The sequence below is a fragment of the Megascapheus bottae genome, chromosome 6 (assembly GCF_031878675.1).
Source record: "Megascapheus bottae isolate mThoBot1 chromosome 6, mThoBot2.hap1, whole genome shotgun sequence".
NCBI lineage: Eukaryota > Metazoa > Chordata > Mammalia > Rodentia > Geomyidae > Megascapheus > Megascapheus bottae.
The window spans coordinates 6916495-6941545 of record NC_143514.1 but is presented as its reverse complement, the minus strand read 5'-3'; the positions used below and the strand labels follow the sequence as shown (position 1 = coordinate 6941545).

Sequence of the window (25051 nt, the reverse complement as noted above, 5' to 3'; positions counted from 1 at the left end):
TGACCAAAAGAGTTTAGCAATGGATAGTGTCCAGGCTTTAAATTCAATCCCGAGACTGGTAACACACACACACACGCACGCACGCACGCACGCACTATACAAACTTGTCTTTTATTCACACCCAAACTCTTCGGCATGAAATCCCTCTTTGTCTCACAGTTATCTACTTATATTTCTAACTTTTTTAAAAAACTTTTTTTGTATACATCAGGGGACTTGAACTCAGTCTCTGAGCTTTTTCACCCACCACTTTGAGCCACAGTGCCACTTCCAATTTTGTGGTGGTTAATTGGGCAGAAGAGTCTCACAGACTTTCCTGACCACGCTGACATTGATCCTCACATCTCAGGCTCCCGAGTAGCTGGAATTATAAGTGTGAAACTGTGGCACCTGGCTTCTAACTTTCTTTTTTCTTTTATTTACTAGTTCTGGGGCTTGAACTCAGGGTCTGGGCCGTTCCTGAGCTCCTTTTGCTCAGGGCTAGTGCTCTATCACTTGAGCCACAGTGCCACTACTAGCTTTTTTTGTTGTTGTTCTTTATGCGGTACCAAGGAATTGGTAGTGCTAGGCAAGCACTCTACCACTAAGCCACATTCACAGCCCCCTAACTTTTTTAACTGTTACATGTCAACTTTCTGTGCTGACTGTATTCAGCCCACTCCTGATTATCCTGTTTCAAATTCTTCTGAAACTTTATACCCTTTTGCATACTGCTATATCTTTTGAAACTGCTATGCGTTCTGTACCTTATGTTCCTACTTTTGATTTATTTTAGTTATTCTTTCAGGATTTAACGCTGCATGCTTTTTGGCTAACTTGCTGTTCATTTAGTAAGGATTTTTTTTTTTGTTTATTTGTTGGGATAATATACAGGAGGGGTTACAGTTACATTTGTCAGGTAGTAGGCGCATTACTTCTTGCACATTGACACCCTTTCTCATGTTTTTGTCCCCATTTCCCTGCAGTAAGGATGTTTTTAGCAAATGTCTCTGTGGTTCAATGTTTTATTTGATGCATTGTAAGATACCATAAATAGGCCAGGCAAGGCTGCGGTTCCCCCACTCAGGAGGCAGAGGAAGGAGGATCATAAGTCAGAGGACAGCTTGGATTATACATAATGAGACACTATCTTAAAAAAAAAAAAAGTCTTGAAACTTGGTTTGTTTTTTTTTGGCCGGTCTTGTGCTTGAGCTCAGGGCCTGAGCTCTGTCCTTGGACTTTCTCAAGGCTAGAGCTCTACCTACCGCTTGAGCAACAGCACCACTTCCAGCTTTTTTCTATTTATGTGGTACTGAGGAATTGAACCTGAGTGTTCAGCATGCTAGGCAAGCACTCTACCACTAGGCCAAACTCCTGGCCCCCACTGAAACTCCTTTTTCAGTGATAAATATTATACTGTAGATAACTATTAGTTGTGGGACTTTTATTATTTTCTAGTTCCACTAGGGGGAGAACTCAACTTAGTCAAAGATTGTTATATTTAAATCTCACTTGCGTAATTTTTCAGTTCATGTTAACCTGTTGCAGATCAAACTTTTTCTTACAAACCAAATTCTCTGATTCCTCACTTAATGAATTATATTAGTATATAGTGTGTTATTCATATAAATAATGCCTGCTTTCTATGAAAATTACTTTTGTAAATATTTAGGTTAGGAAAAATAGATGAAGTAGGTCTCAGTTTTATAGCATTTTATAAATATTGTAATATTTTATAGTATATATATGTATATATATACTTATTTTAATCTGTCCTGGGGCTTCTATTTAGAGCCTGAACACTGTCCTTGGACTTTCTCAAGGCTAGAGTTGTACCACTTGAGCCACAGTGCCACTTCTGGCTTTTTTTCTATGTATGTTTTACCGGGTTTTCATGCATGCTGGGCAAGCACTCTACCACTAGGCCAAAATCCCAGCCCATAGTATATATACTTACGAGGCTAGTCTTTTCCTTTTATTTTTCAAAGTATCTTCAGTCAACTTGAAATCTCCAGGTCTGCTTAAAGTTCATGTGTGTTTTTCATACATAGCTACCCCTTTTCTTTATAATACTGCCCCTTTCTTTGAAAAAAAGATACTTCATCTTTGTATCTTAAGTAAACAATTTCCTGGAATGATTTTTAGAAACTGCTACTTATATTTCTGTCTTCTGAAACAGAAAGAAATTACTTACTGGTGATTTCTGTCAGTGTTCTACTATAGTATTAATTTGGAAGCAGATTACATACCTATAAAATTAAGGTGTTAAACTCCATGGTGCTGTCAAATATAGGAAAGTTATATGTTATTTATATATGAAGTTACATATTATGTAGTTATATATTATGTAGGAAATTTATATATTATATACAGGAAATTTATATATTATCATGTAATAGATATTATATTTACTATATGTAGGAAAGTTATATATTACTACATGTTATATATGTATATATTTTGCCAGTCCTGGGGCTTGAACTTAGGACCTGGGAAATGTCTTTAAGCTTTCTCAAGGCTAGAGCTCTACCACTTGAGCCACAGCTGTACTTCCAGCTTTTTCTATGTATGTGGTACTGAGAAATAGAACCCAGGGCTTCATGCATGTTAGTGTACTGTACCACTAGGCCACACTCCCGGTCCCTGTATTTTTAATTAATAATCATTTTACTTCGTTGAATATTACTACTTTCTCAGATAAAGCATTTTTGACAAAATCTTTGTCTTTAATTACTCATTTACTTTTTGGTACTGAGGATGAAACCCAGGGCCTTACTTATACTAGATAAGTACTCCACCAGTATTCAGCCCCAGCCCTTTATATTTGTTTTGTTTTGAAATAAGATGTTAATAATTGGCCTAGGTTGCTCTATATTTTATTTTATTTTATTTTTTGTTTCAGTCCTAGGGCTTAAACTCAGAACCTGGACACTCTCTGTCCCTTACCTTTTGTGCTCTGATTGTTGTGTACTTTTCTCACTGCATTCCTCAGCATATATGTCTGTACTTGAGCATAGCATCTTAGATAAGGGTTTTTCTCCCCTTCTCATTCAGTGTTATTCTCCCCTTCATGTGATTTTCCTTGTCATCCAGTGGTCAGCTTGTTTAACTTGTGATCAATGAAAGCTCAGTTGATTTTGTGTATGTCTGCTCATCTGACATCCTTTGTCATCATCCACTTGTATCAACCATCTCCCACCATGCAATTGTTTTGTTTTGTTTTTTTTTAGCTCTTCTGTTCATTGTGAAACTTGAGCTCATTGAGACCAAGAATATTATTTAGTTTCATATATCTAAAATGAAGGTACTACATATGGTAAAAACATGTTTAGTTACTGAAAGAATGTGTGTATTGGGCCGGGAGTTTGGACTAGTGGTAAGAGTGCTTGCCTAGCTTGCAAGAAGACTCGGGTTTGATTCCTCAAGACCACATATATAGAAAAAAGCCGAAATGATGCTATGGTTCCGGTGGTAGAGCTGTAGCCTTGAGAAAGCCCAATAATAGTGCTCAGGCCCTGAGTTCAAGGCCCAGGACTGGCGCCAAAAAAAAAAAATGTGTGTATTACAGTTCATTGCCTAAAATAACAATTTCATTATTATCATCTTCTCCTTGAAAGGCCCACATGTGAAGAACAGCCTAAATTATGCATTCAAATGGACACCTTGTTTCAATTCAGCTCATATTTGTGGATTTTGTGCTAGTTACTATTCTAACCACTTTTCCTGGATTAGAAACAAAGCATAAACGTCTTTTTCCTCAGTTAGTTTACTGGTAGAAAAGCTATACAAACAAAATGAATAAATAATATGTAATTTTGGAGATGAGTACATCAAATTAAAAGTGAAGGAAAGGACTAGGAGTTTGACCTAGTGGTAGAGTGCTTGCCTAACATGCACAGAGATCTGAGTTCGATTCCTTGGTGCCACATCCATAGAAAAAACCCAGAAGTGGTGCTATGGCTCAAGTGGTAGAGCTGTAGTCTTGAGGAAGCCCAAGGACAATGCTCAGACTCTGAGTTCAAGCCCCAGGACTGGCAATAAATAAATAAATAAATAAAAAGAAGTGAAGAAAAGGGAAGATGATGGTGTTTTGGAATGGGAACTGTTGTTACTTTAATAAGGAAGTCAGAAAGTTTCTTTAGAAGGGGATATTGAAACAGATTTGAAGTAAGCAGACATGCAGATGTGAGGAAAAACTCCATTAAGAAAAAGACAACGTCTTTTTCCCTTTTTCCTTCCCCTCTGCCTTGCTTCATGCACATCTATCTCAAGTGGCAGTTTGCTCCCCCCACAAAAAAATTCATTTATGCCTGAAAAAGAATTTTTTTTAAAAGAGTAAAGCTAAGTCAAGCACAGTTGCTTATATCTATAACATAGCTACCAAGGAGCCTATGATTAAGACTATAGTACAAAAATGAATGAGTTAATTCAATTAATGACAAAGGGCCCATATAGATTAAGGGGCTTTTTTTTTTTTTTTTTTTTTTTTTTTTTTGTGGGTCATGGGGCTTGAACTCAGCCTGCGCTCTGTCCCTGAGCTCTTCAGCTCAAGGCTACTGCCCTACCCTTGAGCCAAGCACCACTTCCAGTTTTCTAGAGGTTGAGACATGAGTCACAGGTCCTTTTGTGCCTGGGTTGGGGGCTGGCTTTGAATCTTGATCCTCAGATCTCAGCCTGCTCAGTAGCTAGGATTACAGGCGTGAGCCACTGCACCCAGCCTAAGGGGCATTTCTCATCAGGGTCTTTGGGTGAAATTGGGCAGGGAAACAAGAGCAAGTCCAAGAGTAAGGCTTGTTAAGTAGAACCCCAAAATTTTGGCCTTGTCTGAATAATACAGACAGGTACTAGAGAATTTTGAGCAAAGATCAGTTTGATGACATGTAACGTATTAAGTAGACAAAGCATGTGGGCTCATGGCTGTGATCCTTGCCACTTAGGCAAAAATTGGAAAGTTTACAATTTGAGGACAACCATACAGGTCACAAGACTTCATATCAACTAATAAATAGCTGGGCACAGGGACCAGGAGTCTGGTCTAGTGATAATGTGCTTGCCTAGCATACATGACAACCTGGGTTGATTACTTGGTACCACATACACAGAAAAAACTGCAAGTGGTGTTGTGGCCAAGTGGCAGAGTGCTAGCCTTGAGAAAGCTCAAAGACAGTGCCCAGTCCCTAAGTTCAAGCCCCAGGACTGGCAAAACAAAACACAGTAGCACATATGGTATAGTATCCCAGGTATTCGTGAAGTATATAGGAGGATCATCATCCAGGCTGACCTGAGCACAAATGAGAGACCATACTCAAAAAAATTACAAAAGCAAAAGGCCTGAGATACGTGGCTCTAGTAGCAGTGCACCTCTCTAATAAACATGAGTCTTTCAGTTCAGGCCCTAGGACTGACCAACATTTTTTTGCCTTCTGTTATTGTGATTTTCCCATTAAACCAAATGTTATTTGATGCTTGAGCACTTTGTTTTTATGCCAGTAATAAAGAGAACTGTCTTTACAGGTAGAGAGATAGAACATAGAAAAGGTCATTTTTGCTCAGTTGAGAAAAATTGGTGATAATTGAACACATGCCTCCTAGAAACCTAGAATACAGTTTGTATTTTGGTTATTATAAAAATAAATATATTACCAGCCATTGGTGGCTCACACCTGAAATCCTAGCTACTTAGGAGGCCAAGATCTGAGGATTGCAGTTCAAAATGGGAAAGTCCATGAGACTCTACTTCCCGTTAACTACCAAAAAGCCAGAAGTAGAGCTGAGGCTCAAGAGGTAGAGTGGTAGCTTTGAGCAAAAGAAGTCCAGGGATGGTGCCCAAGTTCTAAGTTCAGGCCTTGGGATGGGCACATAAAAGCTATATTCATTTTGTCCTAACCATATTACAAATTCTGGGCATCAAGCACATCCTTCAATTAGTGCTAATTTGTCAAAAATAATGGAAAATTTTTTTCATTTAAAACAGTATGAGTCTACTGAAATCAAGCTTTGCTTCCCTTCCTGGTACCCAGTAGCACTCACCCACTTTCGTTAATGTGCCCAACAAATAACCTCTAGGGATGCCTCAGGTGGGCAATACCCCAACCACTCTTGGCTTAGAAGACACCCACTCACAATTCTGTTCTGACAGATAGTGAGGGAACTAGGTTTAAATCAGTGTGCCCAGATCAGCATGAGGTTTTGACAAAGATGGAAAGGAAGTGATAAAATCTTTACTATTAATTTTTTAAATTGTATTTTGAAAATTATGTGGAATTATACTGATATTAGTAAATGATGGAGTTTACCATAAAGCTTTATAGTCAGCTTGTACTTTCCAATTTCCTGAGCTAATTTAATAGTTTCTCAGTAGGTGGTAATTTTTTACCAAGTCTCAGCCAACAAAATTCTTTTTTTTTTTTTTTTTTGTGCCAGTCCTGGGCTTGAGCTCAGGGCCTGGGCACTGTTCTTGGACTTTCTCAAGGTTAGAGCTCTACCACTTGAGCCTCAGCACCACTTCCGGCTTTTTTCTATGTATGTGGTACCGAGGAATCAAACCCGGGTCTTCATGCATGCTAGGCAAGCACTTTAACCACTAGGCCAAACTCCCGGCCTTACAGGGGTATTTTAAAGAGGAGCATCCAGGAAGAGCTCCCAGTGGCCAGTGGTAGAACAATTTGAGAGAGAAATAAAAAAAGAAGCAGAGGATTTAAAAAATAAGACTGAATAAATTAATAAATGAGGAACAAATATGCAAATAGATGATAATCAGTATGCAAAAGAATTTTAAGTCTCATAGGCTTTCTTTCCTTCCCAGGCTGACTTTGAACCTTGACCCTTAGATCTCAGCCTCCTGAGCAACTAGAATTACAGGCATGAGCCACCAATGCATGGTTTAATTTTTTTTTTTTTGGTGGATTATTGGGCTTGAACTCTGGGCCTGGGCACTGTCCCTGAGCTCTTCAGCTCAAGGCTACTGCCCTACCTTGGAGCTTCAGCCCCACTTCCAGTTTTCTAGATTAATTAGAGATAAGAGTCTCAGTCTTTTAGTGCCTGGACTGGCTTTGAACCTAGATCCTCAGATCTTAGTCTCCTGAGTAGCTAGGATTACAGATGTGAGCCACTGTACCCAGTGGCTTAATTATTTTTTGCAGGCTCAGTTCTCTATGCCCTAAGTGTGGGCTGCACATAATGACTTTCTCCAAGTGACCTGTGTGGAAAGGATAAGGAGAAAGAAGCACTTTACAGATGTAGAAACCTGAAAAACATGACCTAAACAAGATAATCAAGTGCAACATAAACAGTCATAAATGACTAATTAAATGATACTTTACCTCTTATGATCTTCCTTCCAATAACCTATTTCTAGTAAGTTCTATTTCAATTTCATTAGGTGTTATACATTCTTTAATACAAGTTCGTATCAAAACTGTCAAGGACATGAAAAACCAAGTGTTGAGAAACTGTCTATAGCCAAAAGGAACCTAAGTAAATGTAATGTAGTATCTTGTATAGAATTCTGGAGTAGACCCAGGCGCCCCTGCTCATGCCTGTAATCCTAGCTACCCAGGAGGCTGAGATCTGAGAATCACAGTTCAAAGCCAGCCTGGGCACTAAAGACTGTGAGACTCTTTATCTCCAATTAACCACTACAAAACTGGAAGTGGTGCTTTGGCTCAAGGGGTAAGAGGTAGCCTTAAGGTAAAGAGCTCAGGCACAGCACCCTGGCCCAAGAGTTCAAGCCTCATGACCAGGAAAAAAAAAAATTCTGGAGTAGAAAACTAGAGATAGACCCAGGTGGCTCAGACCTATAATCCTAGGTACTCAGGAGACTGAGATCTGAGGATTGCAGTTCAAAGCCATTCCAGGCACAAAAGTCCATGAGATTCTTATCTCTAATTAGCCACTGGAAAACTGGAAGTAGTACTATGACTCAAGTAATAAATCACTAACCTTGAGCTGAAGAGCTCAGAGACAGTGCCCTCGCCCAGAGTTCAAGCTCCATGACCAACAAAAAAAAAAAAAAAGAGGAAGGAAGGGAAAAATAGAGACAGACTCTTCAAAAGAACAAACGAGCAACAAAAAAATTCTGAATAAGCTGTAGATTTTAGTTTTAATGTATCAATATTACTTCCTTAATTACAACAAACAGTATACTATTGGAAGAAACAGCATTGGAGCACATGGAAACTGCCTTCTCAATTTTTTTTTTTTTGCAAATCTAAAATTCTTCTAAAAATACTCATATTCAAATATAAAAGTAGTTTGAGTGATTTCCTGTTTTTTAGGAATCCATGGAATTGTATAGAATTTTCAATATTAATCACTAAATTAACTCATCTCCAATTCCAGTACACTTCTAAAGGAATTTCTGCTAGCTTTTAGGCTTGGGTCTTGTAAGAAGCACCACTTCATCAGTGTGTGTGTTTGTGTGTTTCTCGTAAGTCAGTGTTAGAACTGAAAAATATAGGGAAAAAAAATCTAACTTTTTTCCTATATTTTTCAAACATGTTTTTAAAATATATTGATGCATAATTTTTTCAGGTTACTAAAAGAATATTTATATCTTTGTGCCCGTGGCTTTAAATTACAGGAAACTAATTTACTATCAATACGACATGGTATGAGTATGATTTGTTTTTAGATGCTTCAAATGAGTCACCTTGAAGTCACAGAGAGGCTATCACTTACCACATTTTACTGTTCTGATTAATTTTTCGTAGTGCTGAGTACAAATCAGTAATAACTTACTCAGGTTAAGTGGTTGCTATTGATGTTTCAGTATGGTTATGTTGATTAATCAGAATGATTACATATCAACTGTCATGGATTTACTCAGATCCTTGGGGTTTCTTCTATGGTAATTTCATATGCAGTTACTATTTGCTTAAGACATTTTGCTTTAATACGTGAATTGAAAATGACAAATTAGAACTTCAGAATTATGCCAGTGCTGCAAGTTGATGTAGTGGCCTCTGTGACCGTTACCTAGTTTCATAATATAGCCCTGATAAAAGGTGCCATATAACCTTTAAAACAGTAAAAAGGTTGCTTTTTTAAAAGAAATTTATAGAATGCTTTGACTTTTGTAAGAGAAAATTTTACTACTCTACATCTTTGTGAATCCTATTATCTGCTGTTAATTTTTTTTTGTATCTGTTGGTATAATATAAAATGTGGTTGAAGTGTAAGCTTTACACTCATGTTTGAGACAAAGCAACTTGCATTGTGTCATGACCCTTCTAAGACCACAAACCTTCTATAATACTACTCCCAGAGAAAAACCCACATCCTATGTATAACCTTAGATTTATTTTGAAATCTCTATGAAAAGAGCATCAAGAGATTACTAATTGTTTCTGGGTTTTTTTTTTCCCCTTTAAGGGTGTGAGGTCTCTTTGTAAGGGATGTTTTTAATTTTACTTGTCAGGATTAAAATGTCAAGGTATGTTCAGTAATGATTTCATATTCTAAAGGTTTTGCCTAAAAATAAGTATCAACTGAAAATTAGATGGTGTGTTAGATAGCCGAAGATAAAAAAGAAGAAAGCATGGTACTTATAGCAGCTAATAGGTCCTTCTAATTTAAAAGCATTGGCCTTTATGATACTAGTAAATGATTATGCATTTTAAAAATAAGGCAAAAAGGTGCTGGGAGGTTGGCCTAGTGGTGGAGTGTTTGCCTAGCATGCACAAAGACCCGGGTTCAATTCCTTGGTACCACATACACAGAAAAAGCCAGAAGTGATGTTGTGGCTCAAGTGGAAGAGCTCTAGCCTTGAGAAACCCCAAGGACAGGACAATACTCAGGTCCTGAGTTCAACTCTGGGACTGGGAAAAAAAAGGGCATAAAGTACTTTTTCTTGGAGGGAAGAGAGTTGCATCCAGGCTGTTCTCAAGCTCAGGATCCTTCTTGCCTTACCTCTAGGATAGTAGGATGACAGCCTGGCTCCAACCATTATTAATTTTATAAATTTTGTTTTTTATTTTTATTATTTATTTCTATTTTAGGTTTTTATTTTATTTTATTTTTAGTCTTGGAGCTTGAACTCAGGGCCTGGCACTGTCCTTGGGCTTTCTCAAGGCTAACACTCGACCACTTGAGCCATAACACTACTCATTTTTCCTGTGTGTGTGGTACTAAGGAATCAAACCCAGGGCTTCATGAATGCTAGGCCAACACTGTACCACTAGGTCACTGAATAGTTCTTTCTTTACATAATCTATATTGAGTACTGTGTCAGCATTTGTTTTACACTTTTTCCTCCATATCTGTGTTATCCTTTTGCCCCCAGAAGACAGCAACAAAACCATAAGCAAAAGCAACACACAGACAGGAGTTTGGCCTAGTGGTAGAGTGCTTGCCTCGCATGCTTGATGACCTGGGTTCAATTCCTCTGTACCACATACATAGAAAAGCTGGAAATGGTGCTGTGGCTCAAGTGATAGAGCGCTGGCCTTGAGGAAAGCCCAAGGACAATGCTGCTTAGGCCCTGAGTTCAAGTCCCAGGACTGGCCAAACAACAACAAAAGAAAACATGTTAGAATTTCCTGGAATTCATTTTGATAACCAGTACTTTAAGTGTTCAGAGAAGTTATGCCTTTGAGTTCCTCCTCTAAGTGTATCCTATTTTAGTCTGCTGTGTGTAAATGCATAGAGCCCTCTGTATTTGTTACTAGGCATGGTTGTATTTTTAGTCTGCTGTGTGTAAATGCATAGAGCCCTCTGTATTTGTTACTAAGCATGGTTGTATTTTGGATCTAGCTTCCTCCTATGATTAAAAGCACAAGTTATTTGTCTCTCTGCACTTCGCTTAACTTCATTTAACAATAGGACTTGTTCTAGGCATGTTCATTTCCCTGCAAATGACATGTCTTTCTAGTGGATGAGCAAAATTCCGTTGCATATATGTACCACATTTTTTGGGAGGATATCTCCCTCCCTCCCTCTCCCCCTCCCCCTTCCTCTTCCCCTCCCCCTCCCTTTCTCCTTCCCCCTCCCTCTCCCTCTCTCCCTCTTCTTTTCCCTCTCCCTCTCCCTGCCAGTCCTGGGGCTTGAACTCAGGGCCTGAGCACTATCCTTGGGCTTTCTCAAGGCTAGCACTCTATCACTTGAGCCATAGCACCACTTCCAGCCTTTTCTGTATATGTAGTACAGAGGAATCAAACCCAGGGCTTCATGCTTGCTAGGCAAGCAATCTACTAGGCCAAACACCCAGCCAGATCTCTCATTTTGAGAACAGCTTGTAAGTGAGTTTTAATATATAGTCTCTCAAAAAAAAAAAAAAGAAAAAAAGAAAAAGAAATCCAAGCACCAGGGGCTCACAGTTGTAATCCTAGCTATTCAGGAGTCTGAAATCTGACTTCAAATCCTGGTTTGAAGCCATCCCAGGCAAGAAAGTTTCTGGGACTCTTCTCTATTTAACTATCAAAAAGTTGCACGTAGAACTGTGGCTCCAACAGTAGAATGCTAACCTTGAACACAGGAAGCTAGATGCTGTTGACTCACAACTGTAAATACTAGCTACACTGAGATCTGAGGATTGTGGCTCAAGCCAGCCCCAGCAGGACTGGGGTCCATAATACTCTTAATTCCAATTAACAACCAGAAAACTGGAGGTAGAGCTGTGGCTCAAAGTGATAGAGCACTAACGTTGAGCAAAAAAGCTCAGGGACAGCACCCAGACCCTGGGTGCAAGTCCAGTGGATTTTAAGAAAAGGAAAGAAGCTCAAGGACAGGGCATAGGCCCTGGATTCAATTTCCAGGACTAGCACAAGGGGGATAAAATGGTAATAAGACTCAGAGTAAGGAAGTAACCAGTCTATGGTATACTAAATAAAAGTGAAAGAAGAGGATCGAGAGAAATGAATGACAAAAAGGTGCAATGATGTTCATGTTACTTCAGAAAGGCCTTTTGGAACTAATTCTTTTCTTTTCTTTTTTTTTTTCTGCCTGTCCTGGGACTTGAACTCAGGGCCTGGATACCAGGCCCTGCCCTTGGGCTTTCTCAAGTCTAGGGCTTTACCCCTTGAGCCACAGCACCACTTCCAGCTTTTTCTGTGTATGTGGTACCAAGGAATCGAACCCAGGGCTTTGTGGATGCTAGGCAAGCACACTACCAGTAGGCCAAACTCTTGGCCCTCTAAAGTTTTGTTCAGTGATTAATACCACTGCCCACAATGCTTAGCATAGCCTTCTATGCCAGTGGTTATCATTAGCAAATGGGTACTATCAATGAAACAAAGAAGGCAGGAGTAGATTTTGTCAAGTATCCAATACATGTCCTACAAAATTAAGAAGGCCTTTGGGAAGGTGGGATGGGTGAGAATGGTAAAAGGAGTAACATTGATCAGAATGCATTGTATTTATAAGCTGCGTTTTTAAATGGCAACTTCTTTAATGATTTAAAGATAATAAAATTATTATTATGTACATATATACCAGAAATGAGGGGCATCTTCCTCTGGGATAATCCCATGAATTCCACCCTCCAGAAAGTGAACCAGATTTCTAGCAAGATAAAGCTTAGAGTGATACTAGCAAGTCTTTCTTTCTTAGAAGATTTATCTGTGTACATGTGATTAACCCCATGCTTTTCCCAGAATTATAGGTCATCTACCTATTTCGTAGATTTTTTTTTGCAGAGTGAACTATGCTAAAAATAACAAGGTGGCTGGGTACAGTGGCTCACATATATAATCCTAGCTACTCAGGAGGCTGAAATCTGAGGATCAAAGTTCAAAGCTAGCCCGGCACTGAGACTCTCCAGTTTAAACCTCTGGAAAACAGGAAGTGGGGCTTCGCTCAGTGGTAGGTTGGTAGCTTTGAGCTGAAGAGGTCAGGGACAATGCCCAGGCCCAGAGGTAGGGTGGGAGCCTTGAGCTGAAAAGCTCAGGGACAGAGCCCAGGCCCAGAGTTCAAGCCCCACACCCCCCCCCCCAAAAGGTGATCACTTCTCCACACTTTTGGACAAATCAAATGTAATAGCTTCTTACCAATGTACTATCTGACATGTTCTCTGTGTGAGAACATGGTATATGAAGTGAATCTGGAACAGAGGTGGCATAGAGCTAGTATTCATCCATTCTGCACATCAGTCTGGCTTTGTAGTACCTTAGGAATAGAGGGAAATAGAAATATTCCTTGGGAAATATAAAAAGGTCACTGAAGAGTTTTTATGTGTGGTTGAGGTGATAAGCTAAACATGAAAAGAGTATTGTGGTTTTGTATTTATAATGCTAGGGATTCAACCAGTGACTGAGTACAGTAAGCACTGAACTACACTGCCACTGAACTACATCCCCAGCCATGGAAGGGGTTCTTTGGATTTCATAGAATTAAAAAAATTAAACCTATGAGGACACCCTCTTTCCCTCCCTCCCTCCCTCCCTCCCTCCCTCCCCCCTCCCCCCTCCCCCCTCCCCTCTTCCCCCTCCCCCCCTTTCTTCTCTCCCCCTCTCCCTCTCTTTTTCTTTCTCTCCCCCTCTTCTCCTCGCTCCCTCACTCCCTTGCTCCCTCATGGGGCTTGAATTCTGGGACAGGGTACTGTCCCCGAGCTCTTCAGCTCAAGGCTAGCACTCTACCGCTTAAGCCACAGTGTCGCTTTTGTGCTGGGGCTGGCCTTGAACCACAATCCTCAGATCTCAGCTTCCTGAGTAGCTAGAATTACATTCATGAGCCACCAGCACCAGGCGCTTTTTTTTTTTTTTGTCATGGGGCTTGAACTCATCCCGGCCACTGTCCCTGCGCTCTTTTGCTCAAGACTGGTTCTCTACCATTTTGAGCCACAGAACCACTTTCATTTTTCTGGTGGTTTATTCAAGATGAGAGTTTCCCAGGAACTATTTAGCCCTGGCTGGCTTCAAACTGCAGTCCTCAGATCTCATCCTTCTGAGTAGCTAGGATTACAGGCATGAGCCACTGGGAGCTGGCTTAGAAGTAGCTCTTGTAAGAAACAAAACCCTTGTGATAAACACCAAAATTACATATTTAACAGTGTAGTGTTGCTGTCTAGTGCTATTCCTGTAAGTTTTGACTTGCCATAGGGGATTTTTCTTCCAGATGTGATGAACTGAGGAGGAGCCTCTCCAGTTTGAGACCAGCCTGTGTCAAAACATTTCTGTGTTCATGTTGCCTTCTGTACTCTCTCCCTTGATCCATCTAACCGCTTATTTGTTTTGTATTTTTGAGTCAGGATCTGGCTGTGTAGAATACACTGGTGCTAAACTTATGATTCTCATGCCTCATCCTCCTGAGTGCTAGGATTATTAGCACATACCACCCAGCCTTGACCTCTGCCAACCTTTTGTATAAATGTAATGTAAACTGAATTTTACATTATATTACGTTTACTTGACTGCTGCTTTAGTTTTGGGGGAAAAAAGGGTTGAAATAGCATTTTCTTTTGTTGGGGTGGAACCTTTTCCTTTTAGCTTGGGTAATGCACAACTTATGGGTTTCACTCTTCAAAAAAGTTCATGGGATAGGGGCCGGGAGTTTGGCCTAGTGGTAGAGTGCTTGCCTAGCATGCACAAAGATCTGAGTTTGATTCCTCGGTACCACATACATAGAAAAAAGCCAGAAGTGGTGCTGAGGCTAAAGTGGTAGAGCTCTAGCCTTGAGAAAGTCCAAGGACAGTACTCAAGCCCAGGACTGGCCAAAAAAAAAAAAAGTTAGGCAAATTTAATTAGATACAAATAAAACCGTAGATTTTGTTGTGTCTGTCTCCTGACTAAGGAGTGTGCTGTTGCATCTAGTATGTAGGTAGGGGCTAAGTGCTTAAATTCGCAAAAACAAAAGGTTGATCATCTCATATATTAAAAAAACCTGTTGCTTGAAACATAACTTTTAAAATCAGCTATCTTCCTGTCTAAGGAAGTATCCTTCCTGTGGCAAGACAGGGTAAGTTATAACCAACCCTGAAAACAGGTAAACAAGAATGGTCTTTTACATTGTGATGTGGCTCAAGGGATAGAGTGCTAACCTGGAGGCTAAAGGATAGCACCCAGGCCCTGTGTTCAATCCCAAGGACCAGAAAAAATAAAGCAAGAAAGAAAAAGAATAGATTTTAGGCATGTCTTGAGGGCAATCAATTTCTCAAAAAAAATAAAAATAAAAAAACCCTGACAAATCTGGGCATTTCAACCATCTGAGGTTCCTTGTTCTCTTTTACCTTGGTAAAAGATTGTTTTTTTTTAAAGTAATATATATATACTACATATACTTGTTTAAAGCAATTTAATGTCATGTTTGTTTGGGTTTTGCTGCACTAATATGTAAACCACAGAGAAAGCTTTTCGTGTGTGTGTGTGTGTGCACGCGTGTGCACGCGTGCATGTACATGCTTGTGCGTGTGCGTGTGCACATACATCTGCCTTTCTTTTTTGGTGCTTGTACTGGGCCTTGAAGTCAAGGCCTCCACACTCTTGCTCAGCCTTTTTCACTCACACTAGTGCTTTACCACATCTTGCTTTTTGGTGGTTAATTGGAGATAAGAGTCTCATGGACTTTCCCGCCCTGTCTGGCTTTGAACTGTATTCTTCACATCTCAGCCTCCTGAGTAGTTAGAATTATAGGCATGAGCTACCAGCTATCATTGTCATATTTGAACTTTTTTTTTCTTTTTCTTTTTCTTTTTTTTTTTTTTTTGGTCAGTCATGGGGCTTGAACTCTGGGCCTGGGCGTTGTCCCTGATCTCTTCAGTTCAAGGCCACCATTCTACCCCTTGTACCACAACACAACTTCAGGTTTTCTTGTGGTTAATTAAAGATAAGAGTCTCAAGTCTTTCATGTCCAGGCTTGCTTTGAACTGAGATCCTCAGATATCAAGCTTCCTGGTAGCTAAGGATTATAGGCATGAGCCTCCGTGCCCAGCTTATGCTTGAATTTTTTAAATGACATGTTAAGAGTGCAGTAGATATAGGTGAAGGTAGCTCTAGATAAAATGTCTACTTTCTTTGCTGACCTTATGCATATACATACCACACAAATACATACCTATTTTCTGTTTTCCTGTGGACCATACATTGATGTTTCAATAAAATGAAACAAAATATGTAGTATGACACATTTTGGGCACATTTTTCTCATCCTCATCTTTCGATTATTGCTTCTTAAAATTAGGGTTGTAAAATATGTGCCTGTGCATGACTAAGAAAAAAGTGTAGGTACTTGACATCTTAACCACTGCTCTTGGGGTGATACTCCTCTCTACATGTTAGCATGTTGTTCTAGAAAATATAACTTTTATTTGACTTTGTGAATCCATTACCTAAATAAATGTTACAGAATTAGAATATTTCTCATTTGTTGTCATGTCTCAGATGTTGATGACTTTAGGTGTTTAAAGAAGGATTTTTCTTCATTCTGTGAAACTGTTCTCAGTTCTTGGTCATAGGGGTCACATATGTGGAATTTTCTCAGATCCTAAACATTTTATTTAGTTCCTCATCACAGATGACCAAACTTAGAAGAATAATTTTTTGCTTAAGAGCTGGGTTAACCGAGAAAGGGATGAGAGTTCAAAATTAAAGTATCCTCTATAGACAGGGAACTGACCAGTTGAAACCAATGTGGAAATAATGTGAAGTGAAACTGATAGCAGAATTGAAAGAAATTAAATCAAGGGCCCTTGACAGTTTTCCTCTATTCTTGTTTTCAAATATATTCACTCTGGAAATGTGGAGACTGTGAATAAGTTTATGAGTCTTGGTCATTGCCACATTTACCACAGTGTGATATTTGAAATAGTTAACATTACATGTCAAATATGCTAAAGTCTTTAGTAAAATTAACCTACGATAATATTCGAGATAGTTAGGAAACAAGATTATCAAGAATTTAATAATTAGGATAGCTTACCTATGTTTAATGATATATACATAGAATTTTGAACTATTGCTTTAAAATTACCATTCTACAAAGGTAGTTGAAAGTAATACATTTGTAACACAGCTTTACATACTGGTTGTATCAGGTTATTCCTGATGTTTCTCAGTGTAATGATTTTTTTTAATTTTTATTTTTGCCAGTCCTGGGCTTGAGCTCAGGGCTTGAGCACTGTCCTTGGACTTTCTCAAGGCTAGCACTCTACCACTTGAGCCTCAGCACCACTTCCGGCTTTTTGCTATGTATGTGGGGTACTGAGGAATCGAACCCGGGTCTTCGTGTATGCTAGGCAAGCACTCTACCACTAGGCCAAACTCCCGGCCCCCTCAGTGTAATGATTTTTTTAAAATTTTTTATTGTCAGGGTAATTTTATAGAGAGGTTACAGTTTCTAAGTGTACTGAGTTTTAAGCCCTACTCAAAGATATTTAGAATTAACTAGGTCAGGAATGAGTTTCTTAAACTGTATATTTTTCCTCAGTGTTACTACTCATGTTCCTATAAACCATGTTCAAGAATCATCAAAGTACTTACTAGTTAGAAAGTTTGTTATGTATTCACATACTTAGCCAAATTTTTTAGAATACGATTTAGGTAGTATACTTTTTATTGCCAATGACAGAAAATCTAGTTTGAACTGGGTTAAGTAAAGATTATTTCCTCATAACTGAAAAGTCAAGCAGCAGAATGTATTTCAAGAATGTTCGATTCAAGGCCCGGGAGTTTGGCCTAGTAGTAGAGTGCTTGCCTAGCATGCATGAAGACCTGGATGTAATTCCTTGGTACTACATACATAAGAAAAGCTGCAACTGGTGCAGTGGCTCAAGTAGGAAAGCCTTGAGAAAGTCCAAGGACAGTGCTCAGGCCTTGAGTTCAAGCTTCAGTTGCCACTAACCATGATTGGATATGCTCTGCCTGGGTCATTCCTACCTCGAGGCCATCCTCATGTTACATGGCTAACAGATGAGCTTTTCTGCTCAGATACAAGTTGAGTGTCCCTATGTAAGATACAGGGCCAGTGGTAGAATTTTCCATATGTGGCATCATGTTAGAATTCTGTAAGTTTTTTGATTAGATAAGCTTAACCTATAACTAAATCATAATGATTGGGACTTCATTCTATATTATATAATTATACACACAACATATATATATATACATGTATATACACACAACATATATATATACATGTATATACACACAAATATATATATATATATATACATTGCACATGCCAGTGAATGAGCTCTGCCCCTTACTTACAAAATATAATTTTAGAGTAGGCTGACTCAGTTTCTCTGAAACATTTTATAGAATATTTTATGGCTGTTACCTGCCCTGTTAGGTTATGTCATAGGATACAGTTGGTAGGATCTGGTTGATAAAGTCTGAACCAAACAGAAATTTGCTTTGTAACAATTGCTTAGTTTAGTAGTTGCTAAAATATTGTGACTTTCATAGCTTTTTGCTATGGGTACCTCAGTATAGATGGGACACCTCTAAAAACAAATGGCAATGCTCTAAATGTGAAACTGAAACTAGCATGATTTCACAAATAAAAAATTCTATACCTGGCTTCATGTGACAAGTCAAATTTAAACAGGGGTATGCTAAAAATATACTAGGTTAGAGGCATAGCTTTTAACCTATGAAAATGGAAATATATAAAACATACAGTAGAAATTTGGGTCTTATCATTAAGATATTTCATATGCAAATATTCTGAGATTTATTTAAAAATCTAAAGCACTTCTGTTTCCACACATTTTGATGAAGACTTCACCTGTATTTCTTTTCTATTTAAGTTTCCAATAACTGTAAGGAGAGTAGTATTCATTGCTAGAACCAAAGGCAAATTACATTTTATTTTGATCTTTGTGTATTTTATCAACCCTGAGGTCCTCATACATTCTAGGTTATTACTGGGCTACATCCCCAGCCCTCAAAAGGCATGTTTTTGTTTGTCAAGACTAAATCTTAGAACATAGCTCAGTTTGGCCTCAAATTTGTGATCCTCCTGCTCCTGTCTTCTAGGTGCTAGGATTAGTGGTATGCTTGTCTCCAAAGGTAGATTTTAAGTTCAGAATCACTAGGTAGCATTTGGAAGATAAATATATCTTTGCATATAGATAAATGAAGTATAGTGCGGATGAATGTTAAATTTATAGCATAGTGTGGAAAGAAAGGGGAAAGGAATTGTTTTGTATTTGTAATATTCCATCTTGGTATATTATTTATTATTTATTTATTGTCAGTTGTGGGGCTTGAACCCCAGGCCTGGGTGCTGTCCCTGAGCCTCTTTTTCTCAAGGCTAGTTCTCTACCACTTGAGCCATGGCACCCACTTCTGTTTTTTGAGTGGTTGATTGGAGATAATTGTCTCATGGGGACTTTTCTGCCTGGGCTGGCTTCCATGATCTTCAGATCTCAGCCTCTTGAGTATCTAGGATTACAGGCATGAACTACCAGCACCTGGCTCATTTTAGTATATTATGATAAAAATGTTCAGAAATAAAAGTGAAAATATTGTATAGTGAACACCCATTAATTCATTACCTCCATTGTCTTTTCTGTTGCTTTATTAGTTAATAATCTGTTTGCCTTTGTAGCTCCTTTTCCTCCCTCCCCTCCCCTCTCTCCCTCTCTCCTCCCCCTCCTTCACTTCCTTTCGCTCTCTCGCTCTCTCACCAGGTTTGGGGCTTAAACTCTGGACTTGGGTCACTGTCCCTGAGCTTTTGTGCTCAAGGCTAGCTCTCTACCACTTGAACCACAGCGCCACTTCTGGCTTTTTTTGTGGTTTAGTGTAAATAACAGTCTCGTGGACTTCCTTTTCAGGGGGGGAGGGGGTGTTTTTTGTTGTGGTGGTGGTGATTTGTTTGTTATTTGCCAGTCCTGGGACTTGAACTCCAGGTCTGAGAACTGTCCTTGGGCTTTCTCAAGGCTAGCACTCTACCACTTGAGCCACAACACCACTTCTTGCTTTTTCTGTGTATGATGTAGTACTAAGGAATTGAATCCAGGACTTCATGCATGCTAGGCAAGCACGCCATCAATAAGCCATACTCCCCACCCCACATGTTTTTCTTAAAGTAGCATTTAGAACATCTCTCATTATTTACTTCTATTTTGGAAGTATCAACTATATTCCCAAAGGCAGACTTTGAATCAAAACCACCCCATACAGAACTTTCTCCTGCTGTGTGTGTCATACTGATATACATTAATGTGTGACAAGTATGCTGAGGTAGTGATGCTTTTGTCACAGAGTCATTGCTGGAGCCTGGAGATGCTTTATCACTCTTTTCTAAGTTCACACAACATACATTACAAATTGTTACTTATCATCTCTGTGTGTATGTTGTCTTAATGGACATCATATTCTACCTTGTATGTTAATTTTATGTGTGCGTATGTGTGTGTGTGTGTGTGTGTGTGTGTACTGGGTTGGGTTATGGAGCTTGAACTCAGGGCCTGGGAGCCGTCCCTGAGCTCTTCAGCTCAATGCTACCTCCCTACCCCATTTACCACAACCCCACTTCCCATTTTCTAGTGATTAAATGGAGATAAAAGTCTCATGGACTTTTAGTGCCCACGCTCCCAGCTTTGAACTTTGATCCTCAGATCTCAGCCTCCTAAGTAGCTAGGCTTACAGGAGTGAGCCACCGTGCCTGGCGTATGTTAAATTTTTTGCCAAAGAAACTCAACATTATCTTTTGTGGCGTTGCATTGAAATCTAAAAAAGACTACTGATAAAATTTAGTTTGGGGCCAGGAGTTTGGACAAGTGGTAGAGTGCTTGCCTGGCATGCACAAAGACCTCGGTTCCATTCTTCGGTACCACATACATAGAAAAAAGCCAGAATAGTGCTTTGGCTCAAGTGGTAGAGCTCTAGCCTTGAGGAATCCCAAGGACAGTGCTCAGGCCCTGAGTTCAAGCCCCAGGACTGGCAAAAAAGGGAGGGGGAATGTTCTAGAAACATTTTTGTATGAGTGAATAACTTAGAGCAATTCCTTATTGTAGTTTTAAATCAGAAGAGGCTACAATAAATACTAAAGACATAGATTTCTCTATTGTATCTAAAAAAGCAAATTTTCTTGGGTCTTTGCATAAATGACCTATTCTTGGGCCTGGAGTTTCACCTGGTGTTAGAGTGCTTGCCTAATATGCACAAAGACCCAGGTTTGATTCCTCAGTATCACATACATAGAAAAGCTGGGAGTGGTGCTGTGACTCAAGTGGTAGAGCTCTAGCCTTGAGGAAAGCCCAAGGACAGTGCTTACGCCCGGAGTTCAAACCCCAGGACTGACCAAAAAAAAAAAATCACTTACTCTTATTTGCTTCAAGGCTAGAGCTCTACCACTTGAGCCTCAGCATTACTTCCGGCTTTTTTCTATATATGCGGCACCAAGGAATCCAACCCAGGTCTTCGTGCATCTAGGCAAGCACTCTACCACTAGGCCAAACTCCCGGCCCCTATATGCTTCATTTTTATGCTCAGAATACTGTAAATTAAAGAAAAAATAAGTCTACAGTCTTTATCTCTTATGCAATCAGTTCATTTTTTAAGTTTCTTTATGACGTAGGAATATTAATAGTATCTACTACACAGAATAGTTGTAACAGTTTCTGGTGCAGCATAAATACATTTTTCCATATCAGAGCACCACAGAATTCATTTCTAGAAAGAAATGCATGGTACCTAGTTAAGACCAGTTCAGATGTGTAAGAATTTACATATGATGCTGATATTAGTGTTTAATTCCTTTGGGAAGACTCACAGATGCTCAGTATATGTCAGATAGTATTTTGATTAAAAAATGACAGAATACTCAAACTCATTTGCATAATAGAGGAACTTCTAAATAAGCATCAACATAGGACTCCCTAATTGGAAATAATCCAGACATACTGAAAATGATCTGGTTTCATTCCTTCATGAGCCCATTACATAGTTCACATTTGTTATAGCATAATGTAAGAAAGGTAATTCTTCCCTTTCCAGGTCTGTATGCCTGAAAAATGGTCCCAAACCTCTTCAGAAATGAACTCTCAGCATTAGGAGCACATTTTTATGGGCTATATCTAGGATTTCTACTATACATTGCTAAGCTAATTAAGCCAAATAGACTCGGCTGTTTTGTCCTATATTAGAATAATTTGGAAACCTTTTTCTTTTCTGTTCATGTGACAGTTGGTTCCCAGCATAGCTGTGAGCGCTCCCCAGCACTGACTGCCCTGAAGGCTTGTGTTTTGAATAGAGAAATGTCTGCTTGACAGAGTAACTGCATAAATGGCCTTGAATACTAGAGTGATTTTTTTTTTAAATCAGGAAACCTGAATCATTGATTTTTAATCTTCCCTCCAAAGGTATATTTTGTAAATTATATGTATGTATATATGTATGCATTATTAAGAAATTTCAGAAATAGTTTACTAATGGGTTGAATCAATTTTTAGCTGAAGAATTTACACTTGGATTGTTCTATTTGAGTACATGTTGTGAAAATTGTCTCTGCTTTTTGCTTTGTTGTACTGTCACAAAACAGAAAGAAGAAGGAAAGCTTCAAGGACAGCTTAGCAAGTCTGATTCTAACCAATATATTAGGGAACTGAAAGATCAGATCGCAGAGCTGAATCATGAGGTAAGTGATAAATTTTGATCCTCACATATTTCTTCCTTCCTCTGTAACATCACTTCATTACTGATTGTTCAACATTGCTTATGAATTAATAGCACTTTAGAAGATTGTCTTAAAGCAAGAATTTTCTGTTCAAATGGTGAGGATTTATTTTCCTTAGACCTTTTAAACAGTGAATATTTTCATGGCAAATATCTTATTTTCTATTATAGTCTGAAGATATTTGATGTTACCCAAGTCTCCAATTTACCTTTATCTATGGAGTAGAATTGTGGTACTCACTCACTGTTGTGGGCAGAGGGATGGCTTGACCTGAGCCATTTTTCCCTCAATATGCTGTTACTGAGGTTGATTGTAACAGATTTCTTGGTATATGAATGCTTTTTTTTCCCTCCAGTCCTAGGGCTTGAACTCAGGACCTGAGCACTGCCCTTGGGCTTTCTTAAGACTAGAGCTCTGCCACTTGAGCCACCACACCACTTCCGGATTTTTCTATGTATGTGATACCAAGGATCGAATCTGGGTCTTCATGCATGCTAGGCAAGCACTGTAACACTAGGCCAATCTCCCAGGCCAATCTCTCAGCCCTTATAAATGCATTTTAAACTAACTACTTAGTGTCAGAAAGATTTGGCCCATGACATTTTCAGAATTTTACTAGATACTTACTTATTTAAACTGGGTTTTTCAGCATTCCCATGTGCGAATACATACTATTAGGTATCAAGTTTAGAGACAGTACCCAGGCCTTGAGTTCAAGTCCCAGAACTGGCAACACCCCTACCCTGCAAAAAGCTGATGATCCTTAGACTCTTTGTGGCAGGGGTTTAAATTCAAGTGTCACACTTGCTGATCAAGGCCTGAAGTCAGTCCCCACTACTGCAAAAGAAAAGATGGAACCAGAACAAGAACTTGAGCCATCTGACTCCAGAAACATTGAAATGATCTGTCCCAGATCACAGGCCAGCATATGAAGCCACGTAGTCTACCTTCTCTATAGTACCTATTCAAACTCACATTGTAGCTTTGTCTCTTCTTTTCTACTTCACTCCTCACCCATTTCCTTTATTTTATTTCCTTTATTTGTTTATTTATTTATCTGGACCTGGGCTTGAGCCCAGGATCTGGGCACTGTACTTTGGCTTTTTTTTTTTGGCTCAAGGGCTATTGTTCTACCCTTGAACCATACTCCATTTCTGACTTTCTAGGTGTTTAATTGAAGATAAGAGTCCCACAGTTGTTTCTGCCTGGGCTGGCTTCAAACTTTGATCCAAACATCCCAGCCTCCTGAGTAGCTAGGATTAGTAATTCAGTTTTAATATATTTGTTTAAATATATTTTATGGTTATTGTAGAGGTTATGTATGTATGTATGTATGTATATATGCATGTGCACATATATATGTATTACATAATTCAGTTTTTAAATGCTGGTTTGTCAAAGAAATAATAATAGTAACACTTTTTCAAACTAAGGAAGCATTTGAAAATGTGCTCCATGAATTTATTATTATCAGTTAAAGGAGAGTTGATACAAGATAGATTGCTAACTTTCTCAGATTTACCAAAACTAAATATTTTAAGCTGTGGCTGGGAGTCTTTAGTGCAATAAATCATGTGTTTTTCATGAACCGTATCTCGCACACACAGTTGGACATGAGATAATCAGATTTTTCTCTTCCACAAGCCGGACAGCTGTAAATGTCATACAGAGACTTTGTGTGTGCTGCTTTGCTGCCTGTCTGTTTTAAGTAGTTGTGGTCAGTCTGAGGAACCTGTGATGTGATAAGATAGCATTCATGAGGTCATGTGGTTTGTTTGTGCCCAATCTTAACGGAGCAGCCTGTGAGTGCCTCAGGATGAGGAAGAGAGGGATGCTAACTTGAGGTGAAACCTTGTTTGTGTTCAGTGACAAAACAGCATGGGTATGCACAACTTACATGTTTAAACATTATTTTTCTGCCAGAAGTCAGCTAGTCAGAAAAAAATAAATACTACCAATGCTTTCATCTAACACTTTATCCTAAAACATTACGTTTTTTAAATCACAAATAATTTAAAATGAAGCTACAAGAGGTAACCATAATTTATTTTCTGTATAGGAATACAAAAGATTTATATTGTTGGTGAATAATTTCTTATTAGTTAAAATTTATTTTATATTCCCTAAATATAAAATTATTTTCAATCTGGGTGCATCTTCATTAGAAACATCTGCAAAATGGCTGTTGTGTGTGTGCATGCGTGTGTGCGTGCACACACGCACACGTGTGTGCCAATCCTAGATCTTGAACTCAAAGCCTGGGTGTCTCTGAGCTTTATACTTAAGGCTAGTGCTCTACCACTTAAGTCTACAGCTCCACTTCTGGCTTTTTATGTGGTTAATTGGAGATAAGAGTCTCACAGATTTGGGGCCAGGAGTGTGGACTAGTGGTAGAATGTCTGCGTACCATGCTTAAAGCCCTGGGTTCAATTTCTCAGTACCACATACACAGAAAAAGCCACAAGCATTGCTGTTGCGCTGGCCTTGAAAAAGCCCAGGACAGTGCCCAAGCCCCGAG

General features: G+C 39.0%; 1 protein-coding gene across 1 annotated transcript in view; it reads left to right on the top strand.

Annotated features, from left to right (window-relative positions):
* Positions 1 to 25051, top strand: part of Evi5 (ecotropic viral integration site 5) — a 131776-nt gene that overhangs the window by 92274 nt on the left and 14451 nt on the right. The window contains exon 19 of the mRNA XM_090334201.1: positions 22399 to 22494. Within this exon, the coding sequence (XP_090190327.1) occupies positions 22399 to 22494 (96 nt within the window). The remainder of the gene's footprint in view (positions 1 to 22398; positions 22495 to 25051) is intronic.